The 11854-nt window shown below is 54.4% G+C and overlaps 4 protein-coding genes across 4 annotated transcripts; 1 reads left to right on the forward strand and 3 right to left on the reverse strand.

The window, feature by feature from the left end:
• Window positions 1-638: 638 nt before the first annotated feature.
• V2A60_010297 (uncharacterized protein) lies at window positions 639-2075 on the reverse strand (the record flags this gene model as incomplete). The annotated part of the gene is made up of 4 exons (XM_083261555.1): window positions 639-1249; window positions 1307-1904; window positions 1958-1981; window positions 2043-2075. 4 exons carry the CDS (start codon window positions 2073-2075, stop codon window positions 639-641), a joined length of 1266 nt encoding a protein of 421 aa, XP_083117681.1.
• A 1521-nt stretch (window positions 2076-3596) lies between these two features.
• Window positions 3597-5844, reverse strand: V2A60_010298 (transcription factor domain-containing protein; the record flags this gene model as incomplete). Its single annotated transcript, XM_083261556.1, has 4 exons — window positions 3597-4467; window positions 4745-5373; window positions 5425-5510; window positions 5562-5844. The coding sequence occupies 4 exons, from the start codon at window positions 5842-5844 to the stop codon at window positions 3597-3599; spliced, it is 1869 nt and encodes a 622-aa protein (XP_083117682.1).
• Window positions 5845-6661: 817 nt separating this feature from the next.
• V2A60_010299 (aminotransferase class-III) lies at window positions 6662-8374 on the reverse strand (the record flags this gene model as incomplete). The annotated part of the gene is made up of 6 exons (XM_083261557.1): window positions 6662-6708; window positions 6762-6895; window positions 6967-7140; window positions 7223-8089; window positions 8150-8185; window positions 8247-8374. The coding sequence occupies 6 exons, from the start codon at window positions 8372-8374 to the stop codon at window positions 6662-6664; spliced, it is 1386 nt and encodes a 461-aa protein (XP_083117683.1).
• A 394-nt stretch (window positions 8375-8768) lies between these two features.
• V2A60_010300 (succinate-semialdehyde dehydrogenase (NAD(P)(+))) lies at window positions 8769-10419 on the forward strand (the record flags this gene model as incomplete). Its single annotated transcript, XM_083261558.1, has 4 exons — window positions 8769-8789; window positions 8843-8930; window positions 8988-10229; window positions 10298-10419. 4 exons carry the CDS (start codon window positions 8769-8771, stop codon window positions 10417-10419), a joined length of 1473 nt encoding a protein of 490 aa, XP_083117684.1.
• Window positions 10420-11854: the final 1435 nt, after the last annotated feature.

An 11854-nucleotide genomic window follows, 5' to 3' on the forward strand; every position in this document is an offset into this window, starting at 1 on the left:
TGGGAATTCACTCCCCCGAAAAAAGCGGCTCTGGGAATTTTTTTTATATAGAAATGGATTTTTACTCTTCTGCTTCTTCGTCTGCCTGAATCTATTCTAGGTGGCAGCTACCTTTACCTCACAGGACAATGTGCCATGTATTCTTCGTCAACTCATTGCCAACAAGAACAGAAATAACAGAGGATGGACACTGCCATAATTAAAAGGGAGCAGTTTTCTAAAAAAAAAAAAAATATCGAATTCCGCTAGACCATCTATTTTCCCAACCATTTTGCCATTTTGGTACAGCCCAAACTCCGTTTGTACCAGATGGAACCTTATGCCACCCACCCATCCATCTATCCACCCATCGTCTGTTAACTTTGCAGCCGCCTAGAAAAAGAAAATTGCAATATTCACTGCAAAGGATCGCTAAGAACAGAAAATGATGAAAGACAAGAAGCAGGAGCGCAAAAACATAAACAAGAAAATTAGAACAAAATGACCGCCATACAAACAACAGAGTCGCCAATCAACTACTTGCTGAAGCTGAAATTCAATACGCCCTTTGCAAGGCTGTAGTGGTGTAGAAAAAAAATATTCACAAAAAAAGAGTCGGGGGATTGACAACCACAAACGTGAGAAAGATGTGCATGTCGTCATGCGGCAAGACCTTCTTGCCCGGGAAGATGCCATGCCACGAAATTGTCGCGAAGCTCATCCTCGCCAACTTCGCGCTGATGCTTGTAGCTCATCTCTGCTCGCCCGTTGTTCTCCGTTCCTGAGCTGCTGCCCAATGTCGGGACGAGACTGGCCATGCTATCGCTGCGACTACTGCGGACGGCGTGATGGTCTTCGTCCAGGCGTGACGACTGGCGGCTGTTGAGTGGAGTATGCGACTTGCGGGGGCTAGGAGAGTTACGGTGATGTCCGCCACCGGTGACAGTAGAAACGCTTCTATCAGAGGAGGCACTGTGGTGTCGACGATGATTGCTAATGCCGAGGCGCCGGAAATCGGAAGGACGAAGAGTACCGTTGTTGCCCAGGTCGTCATTCTCCAAATCATCAGGGTCTGTATTGGAAGAAGAGGTATCACGCTTGGCCGAACCCATCTTGGGAGCCTTCCAACCGTTGCCACCTGAAAAGATATCCTCGATGCACTCATCGGCAGGAAGTTGCGCCGGCTGTTTTGACCACGATGCGGCTAATGTGCGACGGTAGAGATCTTGAACTTCGGCATTGTCGCGGTTCTTGCTGAAGCTGGGCATGGCTGATTGAGTGACATGTTAATTCTCGATTCGCAACGGTTGGCTCATGTATTACTTACGTCCAGTTTCATCTTCGATTTGGTTAGGATCCATGAACCCGGCAATGCCGCCAAACACCGGAGCAGTTCTAAGTGAGGGTGCAGCAAAGTTGCGGTCGCCGTCGATTTGGACCATGAGAATTCCAATTTTGAGCGTGCTATTGATTTTGCTGTCCTGCATGAGATAGCGTCGAATGATACCTTCCTGAGCAGGGCGGCTCTCTGAACTGGCTCGGCGGTTTGAGCTGGAAATGCTGATGCTGCTTCCGCCAGTGCTTTGCTTGCGGATCCTAGGAGGCGACAAGACATCTCTGCTGTATGGCTCGCTCTCCTCGACAAATTCGCTCAGGTTTAGTTTGATATGGCCGAGGGTAATTTTTTCGGTCAGGGCAAATTCTTGCAGAACCTCGAGCTCAAAGGGGCACTCGGAGAGCATATTGTTCTTGTCAATGGAGATGCGGATCGATGGTACGATTCTGCTAAAGTCATAATCGACTTTGTGATTCGCAATGGGGCATTTGCCAGTACGCCCGCGATGCTCTGCATGCATGGAGTGAGATAGATGCCATTTTATGTACGAGTTGCCGTTGACCAGCGGAACGTTATTCAAGTCATAGATCTGCCAGTTGTTAATTGCTGACAGGGCTCAGAGATGGCCTGGCATGGGCTTACTTTGAGGTGAAGCTCAAATTTTGGCTATGCGACAGTGCAGTTAGTACAGGACGTTGGGCCAGGAAGCCTTATGTGGCCGACATACCTTGCGACTTTTGCCAACTGGAAGTAGATGCATGTTAGACAAGTTTGAGACTGGCTTAAGAGGAGGGAGGCAGTCGGCCGGAGGGGCGTAGACAGAGGCCCGTCTTCCGTATTCAAGGGACAACGAGTCAAGTGAGCAAGGGTAAATGCAGCTGGAACCGCATGGGCAGACGATCAGAGGCAGGAAGGGACTGTGCAATGTAGAAAAGAGAAAACGGGGTCCATCTCGGCTTACTCAGGGAAGACATGACTGCGGCAGGCGTTATCACAGTGGCATGGCAGAGCGGACCAGTCTGGGGCTGGTGGTGAGGGTCGCAGTGGGTTTGAGGCGAGGGGCCCAAGGACGAGGCGTGAGGGCGGCTTCAGAAAAGTGTGCGCGCGTTGGATCCGAAAAGACGCCAGGATGCGCTGGGATGTGAGCTAAGAGATCCGGCGCAGCCGTGTGCGCGGCGGCTTTGGCTTTGTACGAGTCGCACAGAACGGGCCTAGACTGGGTGAGACTCGGATGCGACGTTCGACTGCGACTGCTGTTGGCCACGGATCGGGGCGCTGGGTCAAGTAATCGAGCACGAAGGGGCTGTCGCTAACCACTCAGAAGGCAGGCTGGCGCGGGCAAGCCATGTATGTGGCCGCAGGTGCAGAGAAACAGATGGCGAGTTCCTGGTTGGCTGGCTGTGGTGCATGTGATGATGACGCGCGCAGTCGCTGGCAGTGTGCTGAGTACGAGAGGCCAGCGGGGGCAGGAGCGATAGGGGACGACGCTGTGGAGACGAGGCTGACGACGAGAACAAGAGGCTAGCTTGATGGATGGATGTATGAAGGCTTGTCGATGGATGAAGCAGATTGGAGTTTGCGAGATGCGGGATGCAGGATGAAAAGGAAGAAGAAACATATGTGATAACGGATGAAATGACAGCACAACTGTGTCTTCTCTGTTTGCAGCAGGCGTATTCCACAGCTGCTCCTTCCCTGACTTGCCTCAGCCTTTGAATGAAGGGCCTGTCCGTGTTGGGTTTAGCGTGCCAGCTGCCCCATGTGCCACATGGATGCCAGCAAAGAAATGCATGCGCCACAGCAGGGCAACAGGGCTAGCCACATCACGAAACGAAGACATGGGATCAATTTGGATAAATTTTCACAGATCCATGATGCTGGCCTCTGCTCGGCTCTACTCTCCTTCCAATTTCTGTCCGAGTGTCTCGCCGATGGGACGTGACTCTGTGAACAACCGTCATGGCTGACGCGGGCGTTTTCCTGTGCAAACGACCACCTCCAAGCGCTCGGGGAAACTACCGCCCATCTGTACTGACGACGGAACGACGCCATCATGCAGCTACTTACAGGCGTGGCTCCATGCGAACCATTCCCTCTTTGGGGCTTTTGAACCCCCCCAGGTCAGGTTCATAACCACGTAGCTGACGCCCGCGACCCCTCTCGCTCCGGGGCTTATCAACATGCCACGTTCACGGAAAAACGTCGTATGCATCCTAGGTACCCTAGACATCATGAACACGGCTGGAGAGTTCTTCAACGGCCCCTCTAATGATTAGTAGCGCTAGAAGTTTGTATCTAGAAACGACGGTAGCTCATCCAAGCTCTCCGGAAATGAAGCAAAATTTCCATCCACTCCAAAAAATGGTGTGCACGACGGCATCAGCATGTTATCCTCTCTCCACGCAGCCTCTGCCGGCCTCCAACCCTGGCCAGCAGCCAGAGGCGTCGCAGTGTCCGACGCCATGGCACTGCCCGCCGACCCTGGCGCCGACGGATGCATCTGCACCGTCTGCTCCCACTTCTTGAACTTGGCGTAGTCCGACTCTCCGGAATCCGCAGTCTCGGTATGGCGTGTCTTCTTCATGCTCGCAATGGCCCGCTCAAACGCCTCGATCAGCGACGCCTCCGAGTGCCACGACTGGCTGCCCGACGACATGTCCTTGAGCATGACCACGCCGTCGCGCAGGGCCTGCCGGAACCGGTCCGTGTTCTGCGTCAGGCACTGCGTGGTGATGACCAGGAGCGCGGCGCGGCACGAGCTAAACTCCGTGTACGACGCCCGCGCCAGCCCGACGCTCCTCGCGATGATGCGGCATGCGTCGACTACTGAAAGTGCCGCCTCGACGCAATCGCGCACAAGGGTTGAGCGCGGGCTCCGAGACGTCATGTCCGACGACGGCGTTGAGCGATTGCCGCTGTCGAGCGGGCCGTCTTGCGGCAGGATGAAAATTCGGCCGAGAAACATGCGGACCATGCAATATTCTAGCCTCATATGCATCTTGGGCCTAAACGCGCCTGGTCTTGGCTGCTCACTATTGCAAAATGCGGTATCTCCATGTCCTTCCCACCATTCAACCAGCTCACACTGAAGCTGAGCAAGTTTCTTGACGCAGTCCGATTTTTCTGGTTTTGGGAGAGTCCGCAGGTTTGTCCTGCAATTTGATTGTTAGCGGCCATATTCGGTTCGACTTTGCCAGCCACCTACATGATATGTGCCACCTTGGATAAATACTGATTTAATTGTATCGTGGTGAGTAGTAACTCGGGGTTTCTAAACGACCATGTCGGTCCAAGCAACGCAGACGGCAGATCCGCATCGACATCGACACTGGCGATAGAGATGGGCCGACCATGAAATATACCAACGCGCCTTTGGAAGGTCAATAAAGGGTAATGTAAATGTGGGAAAGAAATGTGTTGAGCACTCACTGCTCAATAGTGTAAAGAGCCCACCAGACGCGATTTCTAGTCTCACGGACGCGAGCATCTATGTCATTGGCAGGATGCTTTCGGTGCATGCCGTTCTGTACTGCCAATTTCAAGGCCAGGTTTAAGTAAATGTATGCAAGTCCGGACGCGTCGACTGGGAGCGTGTATATGCCCATCAGCAGGCAAGCCTGGACGCTCTCCAACGATGATGCTGCGATGACCTCTGGCAAGAGATGGGCAGCCTTTCGGTAAAACTGGATGCCGACGGCATCCTCGGTGAACTGCTTCGATTCGGTTGCATCAATCGTAGTCCTACCCTCTGTCATGGATTCCAGATAGGCATACTGAGTGCCGATGGCGAGTATGGCAAAGATCATTGAGATGGTGCCAATGTCACTGTTTGATAGCGACATTGGATTCTCGTACACGATACCGACCTGGATACACAGCCACTCTCTGTCAACGAAGCTATAGTTGGCTTCTGCATGTTGGAAAAAGCAGTGGATGAGGAAGTCGGTGATGGAGCGGGGCGGCAGCGAGGACAACGGCACCAGTGAGCCGGCCGGGGACCGAAGCTCGTCAGGTCGATAGTACTCGTCAAATACTATTGAAGGTTTCGGGGTTTTCTCCTATTGCAATTAGTCTCTTACAATCAAATGACTTAAATGGCTGATCCTTACATTTTGTCCGTGTCGTGCTACACTCTGGTCGAGCCAGTCCTTGATACGCATGGAAAAGTTCCAGTGCGAAAACTCTCCCGAGTAATCTGCATCCCATTAGAATTGAAATGGTGGAACAAATGATGCCCCAAGCTTACGTGTTACGTTGCCATCCAATGACTGCATGGTGATTGACTTGTCAACTTCATCCTCGTGCGATGAGGCGGATGGACTTTGTTGGCTGTCTGCCTCTTCTGCCAGGCTTCGGAGACTGTCCAAGTCCAATGGCACCTCGGACCCAATACGACTGCGCAAGATCTTCTCTAGGTATTGCAAACGCCTTTGTTGTTGTTGCGTAAAGGAGTTCTGATCGAGGCTCCCATGACTGCTCGAGGTGGCATGTGTCGCGGGCACAGACGAAGGTGGCCGCCTCGCCGTCATGCGACGGCTCGGTCCCGATACGGTTCCAACATCTCCTGTAAATTCACACTGGCGTCCCAGCCGGAAACATCTCCGGCATGGAACGCCACCGTCGCACCTCTCCTTTTGGCGTCGACAGATGTCACATCTATAGGATCGTCAACAGTGATGAGAGGCAAGAAATGGCCGTCAAAACATACGCCCGGGCGGCTCGCTTGCGCTCCCTTTCTAGGCTTCTATTATTCGAGTCTGAGGAGCGGTATTGATTGCTCATGAGGGCCGGACCACCGGTGTATGTCGGTACCAAACGGTCAAGAGGATTATGCTGTGTACTGTCTCAGTTGGAGAAGCAAGGTTTTGGAACGGCGATGCGCCTCACTGTAGCCAGACCCACCAGCCGTTCAGAGGAACGGAACGACCACGTACAGCGTCTGGAGCTCTTCCTACATACTCAGTCGCCGGTATAGTGATGAAAATGGAAGATTTTCAAGACTGATCAAAGTTCAGGTTATCTCAGGTTGAGTATCTCATGCGAAAGGCAAAATCTATGGACGCTGCTGGTAAATGCTATTATGGCGCTGGGCTACAGTGGGCTTCGCCGCTAGAGACCGCTAGAGAAGGACCGCAAGTCGCCTGAAGGTTACCATATGCTAATCTGCCGAACAGAGACGAATTATACGGAGGGCAAGCCGGCCATGGACAAAAAAGTCTCGTGTTCTGAAACTCAATTCGCTAATCTAAAATTATATAACATAGACACGTATCGGCCTTGTGAAATACTGGAAAAAAGAGCAATCTTCGATGCGCCAATTACAAAAAATCTAGATTTTACTTCCCATTACAAGGTAGAGAGCACCGCTTCCATAGTGTTGATCAGAATAGGGACTATATAACAATTAGCTAGATGCACAACACGGCAGATCTGCACTTCAACTTACTGTGAGTCTCGTCGAAAATCAGCATTGGGCGAAGGCGAACGGTGGAAACACCACAGGTACCAATGTTAACTCCACGCTTCTTCATGGCCGCCACGAAGCCAACGGGGTCTTGGACGTCAAAGGCAATAAATGTCCTGCAGTTGTTAGATATGAAACCGACAAAAAACAAAACAAACAAACGAAGCAAAAGAGTAGAATGCCTTACCCCTGTCCCTTGCCGCGCAGGTTCTGGACCTGAGCCGGATACTGGGAAGCCAGCTTCTCCAGCTCAGAGTACAAGACGGCACCAACTCGAGCACACTGCTCAACCAGTTTCTTGTCGAGAATCTCCTCAATGACGGCCTTGCTGAGCAAAACGCGCGCAGGGTCACCGATCCAACTTTGAATCCACCGTGTCAGCCTTGAATACACGCACGTACGCCTGTAAAAGGGAAGAGCAAAAAAGCACCATCATGACTCACGTGTTGAATTGCCTGTAGGCCTTGTCGGGCACCAGCATCGGGTCCCCGAAAAAGTAGCCCGCCGTCTGCGCCTTTTTGGAAAAGGTCACCATGTCCGGCGGCGAGTCGAGCTGCCAGTGCTCGTGGCCCCAGAACCGGCCCGTGGCGCCGAACCCGGTCTGCACCTCGTCGGCGATGAGGCAGACGCCGAGCCGCGCCGTCAGCGCGCGCAGGCCCCGGAAGAAGGCGGGCGACGCGTGGTTGTCGCCGCCCTCGCTCTGCACCGGCTCGACGATGAGGCCCGCCACGGGGCAGCGCCAGGACCCGATCAGCTCCTCGACGCGGGCCAGGCAGCGCGCCTCCTCGGCGGCGTTGCCGGCGGCGTGCCGCTCGTCGTCCAGCGGGTACCGGAGCCGCGGGAACGGCGCCTGCGGCCAGTCAAAGGCCGGGATGTCGAGCTTGTGCACCGCCTTGGAGCGCGTCGTCGACAGGCTGCCGAAGCCCCGGCCGTGGAACGAGTCGGCGAAGCTCATGATGGCCAGCGCCGGCGACCCGGGCTCGGCATTGTCCAGGCACGACGACACCTCCTCGGCCGTCCAGCCGCCGCCGCCGCCCGCCTCGCCGCGCTGCCTGCGCCGGTACAGCATAAACGCCGCCTTGTAGGCCAGCTCGTTGGCCTCGGAGCCGGACTGCGCCGTAAAGATCTTGTCCAGCCCGCGCGGCGCGGCGCGCAGCAGGCCGTCCTTGAGGACGTCGTGCCACTGCGCCGAGGGGTAGTTGCCAATGGCCGGACGGTTGATCAGCGCAGAGATCATCTCTGGCGACTTGGCCGCAGCAGCGAGGGCGGCATTGTTGTAGCCCACGGGAATGGAGGCGATTTGAGAGTAGCTGGTTCTTTTTGTCAGATGGTCCGAGCTCTCTGGTGGGTTGAGAGTGAACAAGACTTACACATCCAAGTACTTGTTGCCGTCGACGTCGACGATGCTGTCAACGGTTAGCTAGTGCGGAAATAACTAGGGCCTGAACGTTGCTTCGCACGTACTACGTTCCCTCGCTTTTTTCATAATCAACCACAAAGTGAACCGCGCGGGCGTCGAAGATTGTGTTGAGTTTGTCCGAGGTAGCCTTGGACACAGGCCCCGGTACCTGGTTGATCATGGCAGAGGCAGTCATCTTTGGCAGCACGATGAGTCTGTTTCTGGGGTTGCTTTGTATCGTTGTTGGAAAGCAGTTCTCAAAGTCTGAAGATTCATTCCACTCTGTGTATATAATTCCCAATCACTAATCGATCAGCAAAACTAGTGACAGCTGCAACGCTGTGCGCGGCCGCCGAAGCGGGTGAGGACCGGCCCGGTCGAGGCTGCCGGTTCCGGTCCCACTTGGCCGTCCGCGACCGGCAGGCGGCAAGACAGCCGGAACTGAATCGAGCAATTCCGTTGGAACAAAGAATTAAAAAGGTTAGGGGTGAATTTAAACAGTACCGTGCGACAGATTGCGTTTAGTGTATAATGAATGACGTTACGCGACGCCATATCTCAGTCGATTGCAAGGCAAATTAATTGACATCATGTTTCAACTCGAGGATCATGTACGCCCAACCCTCGGGCCAAATAAAATTCTCACGAATAACAGTCAAAATAGTTGCAAGATCCTTCACTTCTCAAGAGTCAATGTTATGTTGACGGAAACTGGATTGAAGCGGCTTCCGGCGTGCGCTTCACCGTGGATAGTAAGTATGCTCATGAGGAGCCACCAAGGACCGTGGACACTAACACCGCCTCAACAGATCCTTCAACTTCTGGAATTATAGGCAAATGCCCCGAGTTCGACTCTGCCGACACGGATGCCTCCATCCTCGCCGCGCAGGGCGCTCTCCCTGCGTTCCGGCGTACACCGGCGCGGCAGCGCGCACAGCTCCTCCGCCGCTGGCACGACCTGATGCTGTCGCACGCCGCAGACCTCGCCACCATCATCACGTCTGAGAACGGCAAACCGCTTGCCGACGCCGCGACCGAGGTTCGGTACGCTGCGAGCTTCCTCGAGTGGTTCGCCGAGGAGGCGCCGCGCGTCTGCGGCGACGCGATGCCGGCCAGCAGCAATCCGGCGTGCCGCATCGTCACCATGCGCGAGGCCGTCGGCGTCTGCGGCCTCATCACGCCCTGGAACTTCCCCGCCGCCATGATCACGCGCAAGGCCGGCCCGGCGCTGGCGGCGGGCTGCACCGTCGTCGTCAAGGCGCCCGCGGAAGCACCGCTGACGGCACTGGCGCTGGCGGAGCTGGCGCACCGTGCGGGCATCCCCAAGGGCGTGGTGAATGTCATCACCGCGATGAAAAACACCGTCGCCGTGGGCAAGGTGCTGACAACAAACCCGATGGTCAAAAAAGTGTCGTTTACGGGCTCGACACCTGTGGGCAAGCTGCTGATGCAGCAGTCGGCGTCGACGCTCAAGAAGCTCTCCTTCGAGCTGGGCGGCAACGCGCCCTTCATCGTGTTTGAGGACGCCGATCTAGACGCGGCAATCAGGGGAGTGGTGGCCTGCAAATTCAGAATATCGGGACAAACATGCGTCTGCGCAAACAGGATACTCGTCCACCACGGGGTCTACGACAAGTTTCTTTCCATGCTCGTCGACGTCGTCAAGACATTCCGAGTGGGCGACGGACTGGACCCGTCTACGACTCATGGACCTCTCATCCACGGTCGGGCAGTGCAAAAATGCCAAGACCACGTTAACGATGCCGTCGCCCAGGGCGCGCGCCTGCTCGTCGGTGGCGAACGACTGCCGCTTGGCCCAAACTACTTTGGCATGACGGTGCTCGCGGACATGAAGACTGGCATGCGCATCTGCCAGGAGGAGACCTTTGGGCCCATCGCGGCCGTATTCCCCTTTGACACGGAAGAGCAGGCTATCGCGCTAGCCAACGACGCAAATGTCGGGCTTGCCGGCTACTTCTTCAGCAAGGACAACAGCCGATGCTGGCGGGTGGCTGAGGCGCTAGAAGTGGGTATGGTTGGTGTCAATACCGGTAAGACATATGTGTTCACTTGGATATGCGTCTACATGCGTAAGGATTCTGACATTTTCCTCATTCAGGAGCCATCAGCGACCCGGTGGCGCCATTCGGCGGTGTCAAGGAGAGTGGTTTCGGCAGAGAAGGTGGCGGGTGCGGCATTGACGAGTATCTGACAACAAAAATGGTGATGATGGCCATATGAACTGGAAAGTATCGAAATAGAAGAAGGATGCCATTTCGAAGAAATTTTCCCAAGTGCAATGCCGACCTTGCAGGTTACCCCCGGGACGTGGGCAAAGGAAGGTGACGCAGGGGATTCTCAACAACAAAGCCAAGCTCACGTAGCCGACGGCTTTTGCCTCGCCCCGAAGAGAAGCCGCACAGTGTACATCAGTCCTGCTTTTCTCAAGGGAGTGGCTGTGATTTATTGAACATTCGATCGAAGGATCAGCTACACTGCCTGGGCGGGCGTGGCAGGCACTGCTGGCAGGGGCCTTCCACACTCCAATACCTGCCATCTATCCTATACCAAACGAGGCGGAGCACCAGAAGGTGGCAGAGCTCGAGATACAGATCAAGTAATTTCTACCTGCGATATGGTAGAGTGAGCCCACCCCAACATGCCTCAATGAACACTTCGAAAAAGTATAGCATTCGAGCGGAACGGGTGGTGCTGTGGCAAGGGCCGCCTAGTTTGCGGTTCGTCGTCGTGCCTTTTGATAACATTAGTATGTTCTTGTTGCATTGAGCCTGAGCGTGCCTTGGTAAACGCCTCCTCGATATATAGTGGTGCAACGTATAAGTCCAAAGAAAGTCTGAAGTAGTGAGGTTTTTCCGCTGCTCCACTAGTCAATATTGACCCAAAGAACTAATCAGAAAGCCGAGTCACTTGCCTGCCGGTTCTTCCTAGAATCGCAACCTTGCTTTTTGGCGGAATATTGAAGCTCAGTTGCTTCACAACTTGACGTTCGCTACATCTTACGTTAGTTGGAACCGAGTTTCGACAAAGAACTCGTACCGATGTGCAAGAGAGAGGTTATCCAGCCGAATGCTGCCGCGTTTTGGCCAGTCGCTTGGAGGGGGCATGTCAAGTGCTTGGCGGCGTTCCTGTGGCGTGAGGTGAATATACCCATAGATTCCATCCATAATTGTTACCATCACGCATTCACATCTGCGCCAAACTCCAGTAGTACTTTAACTAACTCCATAAAGCCGCTTTTCACCGCTAGGCATAGCACAGTAACTCCTGAATCATCTTTGACGTATACATTCGCACCATGTTGCAAAAGCCGATGCGCTGATTCTATGCTGCCACTCTCAACGGCGCTGAAGAGCGGCGTACGGCCTTGTAAATCTTTCACGTCAATATTCACTTCCAGTGCTAACAGCCCATTCAGAATGGCTGCATCACTGTGCCTCGCTGCATAGTGCAGCGCAGTACGACCAGTCTCATCTCTCCTCATCGGTTCCGCCCCAGCGCGGAGGAGGCACTGGGTAATGTCAGCGAGCCCCCTATCAACAGCGCAGCAGAGTGCATTCGTATGCAGATAAGGGCTGCTGTCTGCTGATGCGAGTACGCCCGAGACTACTCGCGCATGATGCATAGCCGCAGACGTTCCATCGATGTCGATGAAAGC

This window comes from Cordyceps javanica, chromosome 7, assembly GCF_051103115.1.
Source record: "Cordyceps javanica chromosome 7, complete sequence".
NCBI classification, from domain to species: Eukaryota; Fungi; Ascomycota; class Sordariomycetes; order Hypocreales; family Cordycipitaceae; genus Cordyceps; species Cordyceps javanica.